Raw genomic sequence first — 19,529 nt, forward strand, 5'->3', positions numbered from 1 at the left:
CTGGTCCATAAAGGACCCTGGTCTAGGACAGCCAGGGCTACATAGTGAGACCCTGTCTGGAAAACAAAAACAAAAACAAAAACAAAAAAAACCCTAAAACCTAACAGGCCCCAGAACAGTTTATAATGATTGCTATTAACTGCCACAAACTTGGTTTAGAAACCACAGAACTGTGATGTCTCACAGTTCTGAAGGCTAGAAGTCTAAAATCACAGCGTTGGCAGGGCCCTGCTCCTCCAGGGGCCCAAGGAGAAGCCTTTCTTTGTATGCTCTGACTTCCCATGGGGGCAGCCTTCCTCGGCTGCTGGCCGCATTGCTTCAGTCTTTGCCTCCATCTTCACGTAATCTCCCTCGTGTGTGAGGACACCTGGGATTGAATTCAGGCCCCCACCTAGTAATCCAGGATGTTCTCTTCATCTCAAGAGGCTTACATCTGCAGGTTTTCCCTCGACCACTCTCCATGCCCAGGAATTAGGACACGTGCATCTATCTCTTTAGGAACCACCATCCAACCCATTACAGGCCCTTTTCATTTACCAAATGTTGTACCAAGCGTGTTTAAAAACTGTTCTAGTCCACAAGAGCAACGAGCTGGAGTATTACTTGGGGCCTGTTAGTAATGTGGAGTATCTCACGGTCATCACGTGACTGGAGTGGGGGTCTCAGAGTAAGGAGCTCCACAAGAAAGTTTGCGGAGACCACTTAGGACTGTTTTCAAAGTTGGAAGTCAAAGCTTGTACCCTAAGTCAGGTCCGACCACAGTTCTCCACGGGCCAATTAAAAGAGTCAAACTAAACAAGTGTGGTGGTGCATGCCTTTAATCTCAGGAGGCAGCGGCAGGGGGATCTCAGATCAGAGCTAGTTCCAGGGCAGCCAGGGCTACACAGGGAAGCCGTCTCAAAAATCAAAGCAAAAGAGCCAGACTAACAGTGGAAAGCAGAAAGACTTATGGGGTGCAGCCACATCGGGAAGAGGGACAGAAAGACGCAGCGACGCCTCCAAGTCAGTCTTCGGGGTCCAGAAATGAGATTAAAGTTTCAATAGAGCCAAGCATTGTGGCACAGGCCTTTAATTTCAGCACTGGGGAGCAGAGGCAGGCAGAACTTTGCGAGTTCGAGGACATCCTAGTCTACGCACCAAGCTCCAGGATAATATATCCAGAGACCGTCTCAAAAAAACAAACAAAAGTTTAAACAGGAGGCCAAGGATGTGCAGTCCCAGTCAAGCTGCGGCCCCGCCCACTCCTGCTCTAACACTGTGTCTTCCTGCCAGGAGGGGTGAAACGTTGTTACAACTAAGAGAAGTATCTTTCTAGGGGACTTCCTCTTCTGACTGGCACTTTTTCCTTCTCCCAGCATGAGATTCCTGGGGAAGTCCCCATTTCTTTGTGGTCCATTGTTTACAAGAGTATCTTTAGATTATCTTCACTTCTGCCAGACTGGATACAAAATGCTAAGGAGAGGCCCGGTATAAAAGAGACTGCAGGAGGGTGATGCCGCCTTCTAGGAAATGCTCACAAGATGGCTATGAATTCAGCCTTGTCCTTCCTGTCATCCTGATGTGTGGAGCAGATGCTCCTCTATCAAGGGTGCTTTCTACAGGGCACATCAGGAGGCCCGTGAGAGCGACAGACAGCCTCCATTTCCTCCAGTGTGGCAGGCACCAGTGTTCCTTAAGGAGTGCCTCAGGAAGACGTCTTTGTCTGGACGGTGGACACATCCAAGGCAATGGTGCTTCCGGGACTGACCAGTGTGTCCCTGGAGGCTGAGAGATGGTCACCTCTGACCTCATTCACGATGGAGTAAACCTGGGAGTCAACATAGGGCACGGTAAAATCATTTCAGGGGCCCAGGGAATGGTCCTAGAACGGGCTGCAGAATTAGTCGACAGGCAGAGAGACTGTTGCTCTTCTCACTTCCCATCTGCCTTCTTGGAAAGAGGGCTACCAACGCCCTTGGCTCAAAGGGAAAGTATTTAAATTTGGGGGTGGTGGTGCATGCAACACTGTACATGCAGAGGTCAGTGTAGAACTGCCCGCAGGAGTCACTTCTCAGGAAGTGGGCTCAGGTCAGTGGGCTCAGGCAGCAAGTGCAGCAAGTGCCTTTACCCCCTGAGCCATCGGACCAGCCCCTAATGCTATGTTTGCTTCGGTTTTTCGAGACAGGGTTTCTCTGTGTCATTTTGGTGCCTGTCTGGGATCTCGCTCTGTAGACCAGGCTGGCCTCGAACTCACAGAGATCCACCTGCCTCTGCCTCCCGAGTGCTGGGATTAAAGGTGTGCACCACCACCGCCTGGCCCTAAATGTTTTTAAAATCACTAATCACTAACTTTTCTCTGGCACAGTGTAAGCAACCTAGAATGTGACCAGTTTTAAGGAATGCCTTCTTACAAGGGTAAGATGTGGATTTGTTTAACATTTGAATACAAAAGCAATACCTGCCCATCTTAAAACACAGCTGATGAATATGATGAATAAAGTACAAATAAGCAAAGTTTGAATGTGAGGGTACCCCCCCCCCCCGAATAACTTAACACCATACAGTACCTTCCTTTTAGGGTTACAAGGAGTCTTATGTGCAGGGTACAGCAGCAGGAAGATGTAGTCCCAGTTACTCGGGAGGCTGAGGCAGAAGAATTACTTGAGGACTACAAGGCAGCCTGGGACCACAGTGCGATGCTGTGAGCTTATGCTGCCTAGGGACCCAAAAATACAGCCTGCCAATTACAGACACCAAGAGGTGGAAATGCAGGCTGCCAGGCCCCACTGCAGACCAGGGTCTGGATCTGAAAAGTTCCCAGGTGACTGCGTGCAAGCCAAAGGCTGAGATGACAGCGTGTTCACCACGTCCTTTGCAAGACATCTAGGCTGTCAAAGAAACCACAATGGCAGTCCATTGACCAGGGCAGATCATCGCACTAACTCACCCTACAGAACTACATGCCAATTGAACCCAATTTTGGAACACGTCACTAGAGAATCAGACCTTGGAGTGACCTGTTAAAGAGAGGTGTCACTCACAAGTAGGCCACCTCCCCTTAGTGCTTATAGTAATTACAAATTAACAAAAGACTCAGAGCCAGCGACGGACGGAACAGCTAACAGGGAGGACCGAGTGTGTGGGGCTTCCTGTGGGTCGAGCTTCAGACCAGCTTGCCGCCCCAGGGAAGGTGTGACGTTACAAACAAGCCATGTTTCAGGCCAACAGAGCCCCACATTGTCTTTTTTTTGGGGGGGTGCAGTGAACTTTATTGATGGTGTTCAAGAGAGTAGGGCTCCCTAAGCCCCTCCTGTTGTTCTGGGGGTCTGGGATGGGACAGGAACTGCTCAGCAGCCAAGGGTCTCTCTTGCTATCCTTGCTGGGGTGGGTGGTCCAGGGCGGGCTTCTTACTCCTTGGAGGCCATATAGGCCATGAGGTCCACCACCCTGTTGCTGTAGCCAAATTCATTGTCTTACCAGGAAATGAGCTTCACAAAGTGGTGCCGCCAAGGCTGTGGGCAAGGTCATCCCAGAGCTGAACGGGAAGCTCATGGGCATGGCCTTCCGTGTTCCTACCCCCAATGTGTCTGTTGTGGATCTGACATGCCGCCTGCAGAAACCTGCCAAGTATGACAACATCAAGAAGGTGGTGAAGCAGGCGTCGGAGGACCCACTAAAGGGCATCCTGGGCTACACTGAGGACCAGGTTGTCTCCTGCGACTTTAACAGTGACCCCCACTCTTCCACCTTCGATGCTGGGGCTGGCATTGCTCTCAATGAGCCCCACATTCTTGAGCTGTGGGGCCATGAACCAATTTCTTGGCTGCATGGACTCTCCACCCACTGCCTATAGATTCTGCCTCACAAAGTCAATGTCATCATGAATCTAAAAAAAAAAAAAATCTCCAGAGAAGCTGTGGGGAACACACAGTGGAGCTGGAGTGTAGCAGCAGAGCATTGACCTACCATGGCCCATCCTTGTTTGGGTGGTTGGATGGTTGGCTTAAGACAGGGTCTCATGTAGCCCAGGCTGGCCTTGAGTGTGGTGATATTGTGTTCCCCAAAATATTGTGCACCCTAATAAATTTATCTGGGGTCAGAGGACAGAACTGCCACTAGATATAGAGGCCAGAAAATGGTGGCACATATGCCTTTAATTCTAGCATTCAGAAGGCAGAGATCCATCTGGATCTCTGTGAGTTCAAAGCCACACGTCTTTAATCCTAGGAAGTGATGGCAGAAAGCAGAGAGGTATATAAGGCGTGAGGACCAGGAACTAGAGCCTGGTTAAGCTTTTAGGCTTTTAGCAGCAGTTCAGCTGAGATCCATTTGGATGAGGACACAGAGGCTTCCAGTCTGAGGAAACGAGATCAGCTGAGGAATTGCAAGGTGAGGTTAGCTGTGGCTGGTTCTGTTTCTCTGGTCTTTCAGTGTTCACCTCACTACCCGGCTCTGGGTTGGGTTTGTTTTTATTAGTAAGACCTTTTGAGATTCGTGCTACATTGAGGACTTTCAACTGCTCAACTTCTGGCCCTCCTGCTTCCATCTCAATAACGGGTGGCATTATCGACACCTTGCCTGGTCATGCCTGGTCATGCCATGCTGACGATTACGCATACACCATCAGGCTACACCCCCACACCAAGTCTTTGGCTTAATGTCAAACTGCATCTTTGCGAAGCACAGTTAAGAGAGCAGGACTCAAACGTTGCACTGCACTGAGGACCTGATCAGAGGGTTGGGAGTGACCCTGGAGCTAAAAGCTGAGGATGAGTAAAAGTCATTCAGGGAGAGGGGTGGAAGAACGTCCAGGAGAAGGAACAGTATATGCGCAGGCTGGATTTCCAGCAGTGGGAAAGGCTGGACCCCAAGCTGGAGAGGACAGCACGGCCATCAGTCCTGGTACCAATCTGAGTGTCCTCGGCTGTGATGATGAGAGCGGAGGATGGTGCTTTTGGTGGTCAGATCTGGGTTTTGTTTTGTTTTTTGAGACAATGTCTCTCTATGTAGCCTTGGCTGGCACAAAGATCTACCTGCCTTGATCTCCTGCGTGCTGGGTTTGAAGGTGTGTGCCACCATGCGCAGCCCCGGGTCTTGGTTTTGAAGGATCACTGTTGCAGCTACAGTGTGGGAGCTGGAAGGCAGCATTGGTGCAGGCACTGCAGGGATTTTCATGACCTAGAAGAGAGCCTGGGAAGGCTGCGCTCCACAGAGGGCCCCCCTCCCAGGACCAGTTCTGCCCTCCCAAGTAGCCTCCCACCAGAAGGGAAACAGGAGGCTGTAGTCCAGGAACCCACTGCAGCAAAAGCGCTAGCTGGGGAGCTGGCTGGCAAACTGTCCTTCTGAGTCCCCGAGAACAGTTTCCTGAAAGACAGGGGTGGGGGTAGGGGTGAGGTGGGCTAGGGTGTTTCTGTATTTACCAATTGAGAACTCAGTCCTGGGCTACCGGGGACCCCAAGGGCAAGTGGCCTAAAAGCACCAATCAGGCCACTTCGTTTCCTATTCCTCATCCCTTAACTCCAATAAAGGAGTTGGCACAGGAGTTTAGACCCGGTGGCACAGGTGCCACCTCCTCAGATGAGGTGAGGTGGAAGGTTCACAGGTTCAAGGACTGCCTGGGCAATGTAATGAGAGTCTACCTCACTACACTGTAGCTCAGTGGTGCAGCACTTCCCTAGTATACAGGAGTCCCAGGGGTCTATCCCCAGTACCCCAGTCCCAAAGACAAGCATCTCTTATAATCCCTCACCCAAGAGTCTTGGCAAGGAAGACTCAGAGATACTTAGTAACTTGTTCAAAGACACACAGGAGTCTCTCAGGACCAGTATCTTTCTCTAGCCAGAGTCATTTCCATAAAGGACATTCTTTCTGCCTTTCTTTTTTCTTTTTTTGAGGCAGGATCTCACATAGCCCAGGCTAGCCTCAAACACAAGATGTAGCTAAGGATGACACTACTTCTGATCTTCCTGCCTCCCCGGCTTTCTAGCTCTGGGGTTATAGGCATGTGCCACCAAGCTATGTTTATGCAGTGCTGTGGACTGGACCCATATGTTTTACATCCCTCCAAAGAGTTGCTTTATTCTGTTTCAATTTTTAAGAAAGGGACATACGTCCAGGGCTGGCCTTGAACCACCATGCCTGACAATCTTTTTTAAAAACATCCTTTGTGTTTTGTGACCTTCCAACCTGGAGAGTAGAAAAGTCCACAGAAGACAACGCCAGATGTGGTGGCTCGTGCCTGCAATCTCAGCACTTGGGAGGCTGAGGCAGGAGGACCATAAATTCAAGGCTAGCCTGGGCTCTATCTCAAGCATGTCTCAAAACAACAACAACAACAACAACAACAACAACAAAACCCACTATGATCAAAGAAGTATGAATACGCCAAGTCTAAGCCTGAGCCTTCACCCGCTTCTGCTGTTAATACAGCCAGAAAACACAAGGGTGGGGACCTGGCTCGGCAGGGAACGATGCGTGCCAAAAAGACTGGCAGCCCAAGTTCAGTCCCTGGGGTCCCTATGGTAGAAGTTGAGAACCAACTACAAGCGTTGTCCTTGGACCTCGACATTCTTGTGTGTACACACATACATAACTGTAACAGAAATTCACAAATGCTAGTTTTCGTGTGCACGTCAAACCCGACTTCTCTTTCCACCGTTGACAGGGTCTTGATAAGTTGCACAGGTTGGTCTCAAACTCACTCTGTAGTCCAGACAGGCTGACTCTCGAGCATCTTGCCTCAGCCTCCAGAGCAGCTAGGATGACAGGCCTGAGCTCCCAAATGCTTCTAGCAAGCACTGTTAGGTGGGTGCTGGTGCCTTAACTTCCTGCCGTGACTGCAGCACGCGGGCTCCATTTCAGTATCCCTGAAAAAAAGCATTTTTCTGATGCTAGCCTCACCCAAAGTCCTTCAGTTCCACCAAGGAAGACAAAAGTGGACCCACCCACCATGGCCGGGCAGGTCTCTCCTCCACACCGGTGGGCTTCCCCTCTGCTCCAGTCGGCTTCCTGTTCCAGGTGTCTTTATGTTTCCCTTGGACCACTGAGACCTTTTGTGCTGTTCCTGAGCTTGATTGCTGCATTGTGCCCAGTTTATTCTTTGTTTTATTGCTTAGTCCTCTGGGGGCAGCTACACAAATGTCAAACCCTGGCACTCCTGCTGTTGTTAGATATTTCAGCTCATGTGTAGTAACGGCTCAAGTGCTTTCCAAAAGACACAAATAACAATTTCCCCGAGTTTTCCTTTGAGATTGAACATTGGATGTGGCTTAGTGTCAACTGAAGTCAAACGCAAATCTGGTGTTCACATGGTTCTGTCATGGGACTTTTTGCTTGTTTGTTTGGTTGATTTTTTTTAATTTTTTTGGAGGGGGGGATCTTTCCAGGAAAGGCCCAACTTTATACAATGACTTTTAAAACTTAAAAACAAAAACCCATTATGTGTGTGGGGGTCAGAGGACAACTTGAGTTGGTTCTCTCCTTCCACCATGTGGACCCCAGTTGAACCACCTTGTTGTCCCTACACTAGGTTTTTTCTTTTTTCAAGACAGGGTCTTACTATGAAGCCCTGACTTGCCTCGATCAATGTAGACCAGTCTGGCCTCTAACTCACAGAGATCTGCCTGCCTCTGGCTCCAAAGGGCAGGGATTAAAAAAAAGTACTACGACACCCAGCTACATTGATTTTTGATAACATCAATTCAGAGGTGTGTTTGTGTTTGGGGCTTTCACAATCCTGTATGATTCTTCCCAAATTTCACAAGGAGCAAGGGTAGGTTCCGAGGGCTGAATTACACTTGCCCTGAAGTCATGCTGGCAATATCCAAACTGCAAGTATTCTATCTCTAAAGTGTGCTAGATTTAGTCAGCTTAGATGTGAAGCAAAGTATCAGGCAAATTCTCTGAAAGGAGGAAGAAAGAGTTCTTTTACTCAACCCAGGCCACATTCTAAAGAGGTGCTGTTAAGTACTCACATGGCCTCTCCAGTTAAACCCACTCTGAGAGTGGCGTCGAGGATTGGTGAGTTCAAGGCCAACCTGGGCTACACAGTGAGACCCTGTCACAAGTACAAAAACCAAACAAGAAGAAACCCAAATTTCTAGGGCAACTTGTGGAAAAGGAAACAAAGCAAAACCTTGAGTCAAACTACCAAAGTATTTTGTCCACAAAGGGAGGGGAGGGCTGGTCATGGACATGCGCACCTTTTAATCCCAAACCTTGGAGGCCCAGAAAGCAGGTCTCTGTGAGTTCCAGAGCAGCCAGGGTTATTATACAATAAGATCGTGTCACAAAAACACAAAGCTAAGGGAGACGGTAGTTTGCCAACAGTCCTGAGCTATGGTGCTCTCTCAGGGACCCAGGGCCTTTGCTCACGCTGGGCAATCACTGAGCCACTAAGCTGGTCCCCACCCTGTGCTGGCTAGTCATTGTGACTTCTCCACACCTTGGAACTGGACTGCCCCACCCCACCCCCTACCAGGGGGATGAGGGAATAAAGCATACTGTCTGGCAAACAGTTTCAATGTGAATCAGAAAAGACCTCAGATGGAGCTACAGTATGAAAGATGACTTTCACATCTAAACATCTTCAAGTCTGGTCTATTTAGCCTATAAGGGGGCAAGGCCCTTTTGGCAGGGCAAGCCTGCCTCACATTTTCGTATTATTTCTGCTTTGCATATCAATGCTTTTAATAGCAGCAGTTCTCAACCTGTGGGTCGAGACTCCCAGGCGTTAAATGACCCTTTCACAGGGGTCACCTAAGACCTCAGAAAACACATATTACAATTCATAACTGTAGCATAATTACAGTTACCAAGTAGCAACAAAAATCATTTTATGGTTGGGGGTGTCACCACAACATGAGGAACTGTGTTAAACTGTATTAAAGGGTGGTAGTTTTAGGGAGGTTGAGAACCACTGCTTTTTTTTTTTTTTTTTTTTTTTTTTTTGGTTTTTCGAGACAGGGTTTCTCTGTGTAGCTTTGCGCCTTTCCTGGATCTCACTCTGTAGAACAGGCTGGCCTCGAACTCACAGAGATCCGCCTGGCTCTGCCTCCCGAGTGCTGGGATTAAAGGCGTGCGCCACCACCGCCCGGCGAGAACCACTGCTTTAAAGGAATCTTTCAATAAAAGGCTACAGTAGGAAGCAAAATGGTCCCCAACTGACCAGTCACATACATAAGGATACCTTGACCATAAGTGGCTTCCAATTTTAAGCCTATATAGGCAGGCTGGATGGGAGTTTGAAGCTGTGTTTCCCATTTGTGTGTGTGCATGGGGTGGGGGGAGTGATTACTGGAGTCCCAGACCCACCAATCCAAACACCACTATTGTACAGGTATTACTTCAAGCTCAGTGTCTCACAGTGGAACTATTTTCTCCTTGAAGACAGGTTCTGGTACCACGCCTTATAAAATACCGTTGATGGCAGCATTTCCCTTACCAGTTTCAAAAGACGTCATTAATTCTCCCCTTAGCTCTGCTTCCCGATATGCAGTCAATCACCAAGTTCTGCCATTTCTTCCCTTACAATGTTGGAAATCTTTCTCCAAGCTTTCCTATTCAGCGAGACCAAGATGAGGATGCACCCAACTTTCCAGCCCGGGTGCGGGGATGAGAACATCATTTACAAATGAGAGGCAATCTTGGAATAAGAATTGTTGCCAGGCCGGGCAGTGGTGGCGCACGCCTTTAATCCCAGCACTTGGGAGGCAGAGCCAGGCGGATCTCTGTGAGTTCGAGGCCAGCCTGGTCTCCAAAGCGAGTTCCAGGAAAGGCGCAAATCTACACAGAGAAACCCTGTCTCGAAAAACCAAAAAAAAAAAAAAAAAAATTGTTGCCGGACAGTGGTTGCTCATACCTTCAATCCCGGCACTTGGGAGGCAGAGCCAGGCGGATCTCTTGTGAGTTCCAGGTCAGCCTGGTCTACAGAGTGAGTTCCAGGGCAGCCAGGGCTACACAGATTCCTCTCGAAAAGCCACAAATAGAATTTTTCATGCAAAAGAACACAGGCCATGCACATCTCAATGCAATGGCTAGCACCGAGGGAGTCCTTCCTCAGGTTTGGTGGCCCAGCTGAGGCCACCGATGATTCTAGCCATCACTCTGGGGGACCTTTAACCACTGAGATGTGCACACATCCACTGGTCTCACTTAAGAGGGCCAACTCCAAACAATCTTATCCCAACTCAGCAAGGGTGTTTGGTTCGTGGTGCCTCCAGGGCACCTTTCTTTTGTATTCTGGCCGCCCCTCCCCCTCTAAGCAGCCCACACAAGAGTTCGGAGGTTTGTAGCCTATAAATAGTGTGAAATCACAGAGCCTTGGAATTTTAGCTAGAAGGAAGCAGAAGAGTTCCACTTGCCCAACCCTTCCCTCTATTGATGAAGAAACAGGTGTAGCGAGATTAGGTGACCTGCCCAAGTCACGCAGCAGGCTCCTGCTCCAAGTCTGCACCCCACACCCTAGAGTCAGTGACAGGCAGGCCTGACTTCACACGGTTCCGTCGGGGAGGTGGCCCTGCGGGTGATCCGCTGGATGGAAACTGTTCCTGAGGCTGGGGTCGGGCCGGTAGCAAGCCAGTCTCCAGGTCAGCTCCTCGCTTGGCCGCGCCCCCGCCGGCCCGCACAGCCCGCACTCCCCGCCCCTCCCGGGCGCCGACCTGTCACCCAGCCGCCCCCACGTGCACCCGGATCGCAGGATCAAAGTCTAGGGCGGCGGGGCAGGCGCCGCAGACACACAGCCCGGGAACCGCAGCCCGGAATCCGCAGCGCGGGAAGCGGGAACCGCTCGCTGCGCCCCAGGGCTCGGCGCCACCGCCCTGCCGCCTGCCCTCCGCTGCACGCGGCCCGCGCCCACCCTCCCCCGCACCGCCCGCCGCTGCACCCGGCCGCGGCCCCCGGCCCACGCCCGGCTCCCCAGAACACAGGCCCCGCCCGCAGCTCCCGCGGCCTCGCCACGCCCCCTCCCGCCCCTCCGCCGCGCCAGCCAATAGAGGCTGCGGAGGGGCGGGACGCCACGGCTGTCGTGAGGCCTTCCTGGCCAATGAGGAAGCGAGCCGGGCCGGGGGGCGGGGCACCGGGGGCCTTGTCACGCTCGGGTCCGTGTGAAAACGGGGGTTCCGAGTGCAAAGCAAAGTTTTTTTGTAAACCGTCTGCAAAGGCGGGGAGGGGGGGTTAAGACGGCGGCCGCCGCCGGGCCGAGCGCAGTCGCCGCGGACGCCGTCTCCCGAGCGCCTCGGACCGATGCTCGGCGGCCCCTCGGCACGCAGTCGCCCTCCCGCGCCCGCGCCCTCCGCCTCGCCCGTCCAGCCGAGCGCCGGCGCCTGAGTCGCTGCGCGGCCGGCGGTTTCCCCCACAGCGCCGCTCCCGCTTCAGCGCCGCGCCTCAGGCCGCCGCCATGGGCTGCTGGGGCCGCAACCGCGGCCGGCTGCTGTGCATGCTGCTGCTGACCTTCATGTTCATGGTGCTGGAGGTGGTGGTGAGCCGGGTGACCGCGTCCCTCGCCATGCTGTCCGACTCCTTCCACATGCTGTCGGACGTGCTGGCGCTCGTGGTGGCGCTGGTGGCCGAGCGCTTCGCCCGGAGGACCCACGCCACGCAGAAGAACACGTTCGGCTGGATCCGCGCTGAGGTGATGGGCGCGCTGGTGAACGCCATCTTCCTGACGGGGCTGTGCTTCGCCATCCTGCTGGAGGCCGTCGAGCGCTTCATCGAGCCCCACGAGATGCAACAGCCACTCGTGGTGCTGGGCGTCGGCGTGGCGGGGCTGCTGGTCAACGTGCTGGGGCTCTGCCTGTTCCACCACCACAGCGGCGAGGGCCAGGGCGCGGGCCACGGCCACTCGCACGGCCACGGCCACCTCGCCAAGAGCGCGCGCAAGGCCGGCCGCGCAGGGGGCGAGGCGGGCGCGCCTCCGGGACGGGCGCCGGACCAGGAGGAGACCAACACGCTAGTGGCCAACACCAGCAATTCCAACGGGCTCAAGGCGGACCAGGCAGGTGAGCGCCGGAGAGGGGTCGGGACGGGCGCCCCCTGGCGACCGAGTTCGGTGCCACGCCCCGCGCGCCCGTGTGCGCGGTGGTTTCGTGCCCACTGAACAAGTTTGATAATGATGTGTTGAGGGTGTGTGGGCCCTGGTTACAGGCGGCCTTTGTGAACGGCAGCGTGTGTTTCCCTGAACTGACCACCTGATCCGGAAAATCACAGGTTAGGGACCTGCCAGGGCACGTTGCACGTTTACCTCTCAGGTTTGGCAAACTGGCGCTGGACCTGATGGTGATGTATTTCCCTCGTGGTTTTAAGGAACGTTTGTCATCTTGAGCACATGTGCTCCTGATGGAAATTTGGAGGGTAAGAATGTTGAAAAGAAATGAGAAAGAATCAGCCAGCACCGCCCAAGCTCGATGTTAACATTTTGTGTTCCTTCCGGTTTTTTCTTGCCGCTTAAATCTGGCTAATTCACACTAAGTGGCAGTTTAGCTTCTCCAGTGCGTAGTAACATGTTCAGATGGTGCATGGGAAAGGTTTTCTCTCATTCCGAAGAAAATGAAACTACTCAGGTGTGCCATCTGACTCAAACTTTGGTTTTGTTTTCCAAGACAGGGTTTCTCTGTGTGCGGTTCTGGCTGTCCTGGAACTCCCTTTGTAGACCAGGCTGGCCTCGAACTCACTGAGATCCTCCTGCCTCTGCCTCCCAAGTGATAGGATTAAAAAGATGTGAGCCACCAGCACCCCACCCTGATTCAATCTTTGAGGTGTCTTAGTGACTGTTGAGTGCCAGCCTCATTGATAGCTACAGGTTGTGGTTTTTGTTTGGTTGGTTTTGGTTTTTTCAAGACAGGGTTTCTCTGTGTAACAGCCCTGGCTGCCCTGGAATCTGCTCTTGTAGACCAGGCTGGCGTCGAACTCAGATGGGCCTGCATCTTCCTCCCAAGTTCTGTGATTAAAGATGTGTGCTACCACCACCTGGCAATAGCCCCAGGCTGTTGGTTTGTCAGTTTGTAAACCCCCTCTACCAAGACACTATATACAGTATTTTTATTATCTATAACATTTAAAGTTAAAGCCACTTTTCTCAAGCAGTCTGCCAGTGCCGCTGACTACGGAGAGCTCCACATCAGATCAGCTGTGTTAGAGGACTTCTCCTCAGCTGCGCCTAACTGATAGCCTTAAATTTTGTTTCTCTCTTGTATGTGTCAGAAAAGTGAAGCAAAATGTTTACAGGACACCAGCCCAGTAGTGAGGGGCAGGGGCGAGAGGGTGGGAAGGAAATGAAGAAACAATAACCCAATGGCACAGTTTGGTCCTCCCTGTTGTGGCCAGGCAGTGCCCAGAACGTCAGTTCATCGTGTATTGTTCTCAGCATACTTTTATTGTGCTTTATGAAACAAGCTTCAACTTCTTCACCACTAGACAAGACGTTCGTCTGAACACATTAAATGTATTGAATTAAAATTATTTTGTAGAGCCGGAGAAATCCAGAGGTGATGACCCTGTGGATGTACAAGTCAACGGGAACCTCATCCAGGAGTCGGACAACCTGGAGTCGGAAGACGACAAGGCGGCACAGCTGAACATGCGCGGAGTGTTTCTGCACGTCCTTGGAGATGCCCTGGGCTCCGTGATCGTGGTGGTGAACGCCTCACTGTTTTACTTTTTGTGGAAGGGTTGTTCTGAAGACAACTTCTGTATAAACCCCTGTTTCCGGGATCCCTGCAAAACATCTATAGAGTTAATCAACAACACCCAGGCCCTGGTTCGAGAGGCCGGTCCCTGCTGGGTGCTCTACCTAGATCCAACTCTTTGTGTTATAATGGTTTGTATACTTCTCTACACAACTTACCCATTGCTTAAGGAATCTGCTCTCATCCTTCTACAAACTGTTCCTAAGCAAATTGACATCAGACATTTGGTAAAAGAACTACGAGATGTTGAGGGCGTTGAGGAAGTTCATGAGTTACATGTCTGGCAGCTCGCTGGAAGCAGAATCATCGCCACTGCTCACATAAAATGTGAAGACCCAACTTCATACATGCAGGTGGCCAAAACCATCAAAGATGTTTTTCACAATCACGGAATTCATGCTACTACCATCCAGCCAGAGTTTGCTAGCGTCGGCTCTAAATCAAGTGTAGTCCCGTGTGAACTTGCCTGCAGAACTCAGTGTGCTCTGAAGCAGTGCTGTGGGACACGGCCACAGATCCCTTCTGTAAAGGATGCAGAAAAGGCCCCAACCGTTAGTATTTCTTGTCTAGAACTCAGTGAAAACCTAGAGAAGAAGCCCAGGAGGACTAAAGCTGAAGGCAGCCTCCCTGCTGTGGTGATAGAGATTAAAAACGTGCCAAAAAAACCCGAATCATCTTTGTGAGTCTTGAAAAAGATGTGATGTTTGACTTTGCTTTTAAACTGCAAGAGAAAATAGACTCCATTGAAATACTAAGTTTGCCAAGTAGTGTAATTGAAGTCCTTGTCTGGTCGCACAGTTTAATTCTATTTTTGTAAGAACATAATGGAACTGCATAATAGAATGTTCTACATTACAGCCTTGTGATTATTAGTGCATAGTGCAGCTATGCTGTAACAAGTTTTGAAAGCCAGTTTTAACACTATGTTACATTTTTGTTTAAGTATAAACCTTATATGACATAATGACATTTGATTCCTGGTTTTCCCATGATAAAAATTAGGGGGATAAATAAAATTGTTACTGGAATTTCTCTGCTCCCCCTCCCCCATTGTTATTTGTTAGAATTGTAGTTGCTAGACTGACTTTAAAATCATCAAATTTGTTTCCTTTGCTGTTTAGGGAATAGCTCCTTGCCCTTTGAGATCATAAACTTAACATGATGGCAGCGTGTTTTCAGGATGACTCATGACTGTTAGCAGGAAATATGAGTGGTTACTATTCTGTATTCTCTACTGCTAGTCATCTAGTAAACTGAGCTAGTTCACAAAAGGAGTTAGAGTTTATATACAGTAGAGGGGTAGGGGGTAAGAGCGGGGAAGAACGCAAACTAGTAGGTTATTCTGTGTTAATATTGAGATTACGTGTCTAAGTTATCTTAAATCTCAAGTGGTTTTAGTCGACCGAAGCCGCTCTAAACACGTTTGCCAGCGTGTCTGCTTTCTGTCGGAGACTGGTTGGTATTAGCGATGCTGAGCTAGAAGTTTCAAGATGCATGAATATTTTTGAGAATGAAGACTTAGTCTTTGTTAACTGCAACAAGTGATCTTCAGTTGTGTCTTAAAAACCTTTCTTGTGCACAGCAAGGAGCACAGCCTGTGCTTTTTGCCGAGAGCCAGTGAAAGAAAGGAATTGGATGGTTCATGCAGTTTGAATATTTTAGAAAGCAAAGCTAATAAGAACGTCTTTAGGTCTTTAAACCGTCCTGTCTGGACGCGCTCAGCTCTCCGCTGTGCTTCCTTTGTACCCAGGAAGTTGTTCACAGCCATTTCTCTGCCACAGGTTTCAAACCCAGCACAAACATTGGAAGATGCTTAAGTTACATTTCCCTTGATAGAGAAAGGTTAATGCTTTGTGAAGAGAATGTAAGAGTTTTGTCTTCAAAAGAGTGACTATTAATATCAGTTGTGTATAGCTCTATTTTTCTAGGAACAGAGTACCCTGACTACTTCAATAACTTTTATAGCTGACTACTTTGGGGATTTGAAATAATTCATTGCTTAGTAATCTGAAAATGGAAGTGTTAGCATATGACAGTTACTTTGAGGGGATGGTCCTTCCCTATGTAAAAAGCCTGTTGCTGGCAATGGGCCTACTTAAGAACAGCTGGATTTTCTGATGAGAAATTTAATTTTAGGAACATAGTTTGTAAGTTCCCATTTACTGCACTGGGCCGACCATCAGCCTGCATAATGCTTCACTGATGTGCGATCCAACCCCTTAGCAGATGGTTACTTTGAATTCTGCAAAAATTTGGTTTTTTTTTTTAACATGAAATTGAGAGATCTATGGGTGAGTACAAGAGAGAACTCCAGTTGTCACAGCAAGGTGACTTGTGAAAGCGTGCCCTTCAGAAACACTCTGGGTGGGTTCATGACGAAGGAATTGGGACAAGGGCTATGTCAACCTATTTTTCAGAAGTGCTTTAGGGAAGCGGCTTCTATGTAGAAAGTGGTACCATAGGCTTTTTTTTTTTTTTCCAAAGGTGTTTGTCATAGCAAAATCCATGGCACCGGCTCACCTTGGAGTTTTAGAGAATTATTTATTTCCTTACAATGCACTTTCTAACCCATTTTTAGCTATATTAGCATTATCTTTAAGAAAAAAAGATATGTTTTTGTATTTAAGTGTTGTGGGATTTGAGTGTCTTTTCCAAAATAGCTTATTTCTTCTTGAAAGGAAACGGGGAGCTACCTTGGCCTCTTCGGGACTAGCCCATTGTTTAATGTGCTTCCTTTCACTGCGTCAGTTCTAGGGGGTGAGCAAGGCCAGTGTGGACCTGTCTGTCATCTGGAGCTGAGTGAGAAGGTGCTGCATGCTCCCAGATTGCACTCAACCAGGACTCCTCAAGCCATGTGTAGCCTTGGAAGAACGGATTTCATTTTCCATGGTCAGCTTGTCGGAGTAATTCTTTTCTGGAGGGTATCTACATTGTAGAAGTACAGGCTAGAACATGAAAAACAATCCTCAAACATTTTACTGTATTTTCACATTAAAAACAAAAATACTGAATGACTTTAGCCTAAGATGTGTAATTTGAACAGGAAGGGTTTGGAAAGTTGCGGGAAGCTGTTTACATGTGTATGTCTTGTCAGCATTCTGTTATTTTGAGTGTCTGAAAGTTTTGAGGGAAAAGACAAACCCTAATGTGAAGTATTCAGTGTGTAAACTGGTTTGAATGTTTTACTGCTTTACAAGCAGATACCATTTAACAATGTCATCAGCCTGCTGTCTTAAGGTAGTCATACACAGATATGGAGTGTGATTCTACAGTAGAAAATACTTTAATACTACGTTTCGGTTTAGTGATAAAACAGTGTTAAGGGGTCTTGGAAAGGTGGGAGGCTTTTGTTGTCTTTTTGTAATTGAAACTGTCCTAGTGCTCACGGTCTGGGAAATGGGACTGTAATCACACTGTTTTGATACAGCGCTGCATATATACATATGTGTGTGTATATGATGATGCTATTTTGTTTTACTAACAAGCTCTGCAATATTTAGCAGTCATTTTCACTGGCACAAGAGCCTTTTGTATATTAATCAATTTAAACTTTTAAACCAAAAATATTAAGGTTCAGTGTCTGGTAAAAGATGCTGAGGAGAATGTAACATAGAATTAATATGTGGTTATATAAAAAGACACAAATCGCCATGATAGGGTCTGCCTTGAAACAGCACAATGGGGTGTCAGTGTGTCTGTGATTCTTTGAGACTTTTCTCATGTTGGTTTTGTCTGCTGCCACCTGTCCTCTGGGCCAACAGTGCAGCCGATGCGGCTCTCACTTTGTTGAGTACCGGTGCAGACAGAACTGAAGTGCAGCAATGTTTTCCCTAATTTCTGTGTGTTTTATGACTGTGTGTTATTTCCAAAGCTGTTCCTACCTCACCATGAGGCTTTATGGATTGTTATGTATTATAAATGTTCTATATGAGACAAGACTACTGTGTTTCTTCTCATTTATTAAAAATTAAGTAGAAAAATAAACTAATTTTAATATCTACTTTGTTTTGTGCATGTTGCCCTCACCTCACATGCTGTGGTGGGTCAAGGAGAAATGGACTATAGCACAGGTTTTGCTAGCACACGCTAGGACAGTAGTGTGGAAGAAAGTAAGTGACCAAAGCCTGTCATAGGAACAGAAAGGGTTCACTCACTCACTACTGGGCCAGGAAGCTGTGACAATGTTTGCTCATAAGCATAAGCTTGCAGGATATCTCTTAATTTATATGTTTTAGTTTTAAGCAGTTACAAATGAGGATTACTTCATACCTATATAACATCTAAAACTAATTTATAAAGTGGCACCTCAGGGAGTTCTCTTCAGGGCAGCACAGATAATTGGATGAAAATCTTCAAGAACTTGTGTTTCTGTCTGGGAGACAACAGTTTGAAAATCAATTGTCAATAAGTGGAAGTAGGTGAATGCGCAAGGGAACAGACAAGCACAGTAGGTGTTCCGAGAGAGGGTAGATATGATTAGAAAAGATGGTTTGAGGTGGAGTAGGATTGAAGGCAAAAGATCATGTTAGGATAAAGAGCTGGAGTTGAGGGATGGAGATGATGGCAGAGGTGATGTCATACCAGAAAGTTTGTATTGGGCCTTATGGGGAAAAGAAACTCAATTTTTTTTTTTTTTTTTTTTTTTTTTTTTTTTTTTTTTTTTAGGTTTTTTTGAGACAGGGTTTCTCTGTGTAGCTCTGTGCCTTTCCTGGATCTCGCTCTGTAGACCAGGCTGGCTTCGAACTCACAGAGATCCGCCTGACTCTGCCTCCCGAGTGCTGGGATTAAAGGCGTGTGCCACCACCGCCTGGCTCAAATTGTTCTTTTTTTTTTTTTTTTTTTTTGGTTTTTCGAGACGGTTTCTCTGTGTAGCTTTGCGCCTTTCCTGGAACTCACTTGGTAGCCCAGGCTGGCCTCGAACTCACAGAGATCCGCCTGGCTCTGCCTCCCGAGTGCTGGGATTAAAGGCGTGCGCCACCACCGCCCGGCCAAATTGTTCTTAAGATTAGAGTTTTGCCGGGTGGTGGTGGCGCACACCTTTAATCCCAAGCACTCGGGAGGCAGAGGCAGGCGGATCTCTGAGTTTGAGGCCAGCCTAGACTACAGAGTGAGATCCAGGAAAGGTGCCAAAGCTATACAGAGAAACCCTGTCTTGAAAAAAAAAAAAAAAAAGTTTTATGTGTGTATTTTTGCATTTTTGTATGTGTGCCTGGTGCCCTCAGAGGTCAAAAGGTCATTGAATCCTCTGGAACTGGGATTATAGGTGGTTGTTATCTGTTGTAGAGGTTTTAGGATTCAAACCTGGGTCCTCTGGAAGAGCAACAAGTGCTTAACTGCTCAGCCAGCTCTTAAGCCCCTCTTTTTTATTTTAAAATCTTTTTTGTGTGTGTGTGTGTGTGTGTGTGTGTGTGTGTGTGTGTGTGTGCGCGCGCGCCTGTGGAGGCCAGAAGAGGGGGTCAAATGCCCATAGAGCTGGAGTTCCAGGGGATTGTGTACTGCCTGAGGTGGGGACTAGGAACCAAACTCTGGTCCTCCAGAAGAACAGGAAATGCTTTTAGCCATTGAGGCATCTCTCCAGACCCCCAAACTTAATTTTTGGTTGGATAAAGTCAAAAAAAGGACTGCGCCCGATAAATAAAAAGCTGGTTTCACCAATGTCTGCCCACACTGCTTCCTAACATGTCCACGACCACTCATGCCTCAGGTTGCTTGACTCTGTGCACACGCTAACACCTTAGTGCCCAGCTGACCTCAGAATGCATAGCTACAGTCAATGCTGTCTTAGAATTACTGCTGGCCACCTTTCCTCGAGTCCTGTGGGGAAGAAATTGTCTTCTGAGGCAATAGGGGTTTTCCGAAAGTGCTCCA

At 48.8% G+C, this 19,529-nt stretch overlaps 2 protein-coding genes across 3 annotated transcripts in view; both read left to right on the top strand.

Annotated features, from left to right (window-relative positions):
- The first annotated feature begins 10,892 nt into the window (after positions 1-10,892).
- Positions 10,893-17,661, top strand: Slc30a1 (solute carrier family 30 member 1). Its single transcript, XM_052738030.1, has 2 exons — positions 10,893-11,975; positions 13,443-17,661. The coding sequence occupies exons 1-2, from the start codon at positions 11,375-11,377 to the stop codon at positions 14,342-14,344; spliced, it is 1,503 nt and encodes a 500-aa protein (XP_052593990.1). The 5' UTR covers positions 10,893-11,374; the 3' UTR covers positions 14,345-17,661.
- Positions 11,879-19,529, top strand: part of Rd3 (RD3 regulator of GUCY2D) — a 70,615-nt gene continuing 62,964 nt past the window's right edge. The window contains exon 1 of one of the 2 annotated variants that reach the window (XM_052738036.1): positions 11,879-11,975. The gene's annotated coding sequence lies outside the window, so the exon portion shown is untranslated. The remainder of the gene's footprint in view (positions 11,976-19,529) is intronic. The other variant, XM_052738035.1, reaches the window with a different exon arrangement.

This window comes from Peromyscus californicus, unplaced genomic scaffold, assembly GCF_007827085.1.
Source record: "Peromyscus californicus insignis strain IS unplaced genomic scaffold, ASM782708v3 Scaffold_14__1_contigs__length_90479793_seg_2, whole genome shotgun sequence".
Lineage (NCBI taxonomy): Eukaryota > Metazoa > Chordata > Mammalia > Rodentia > Cricetidae > Peromyscus > Peromyscus californicus.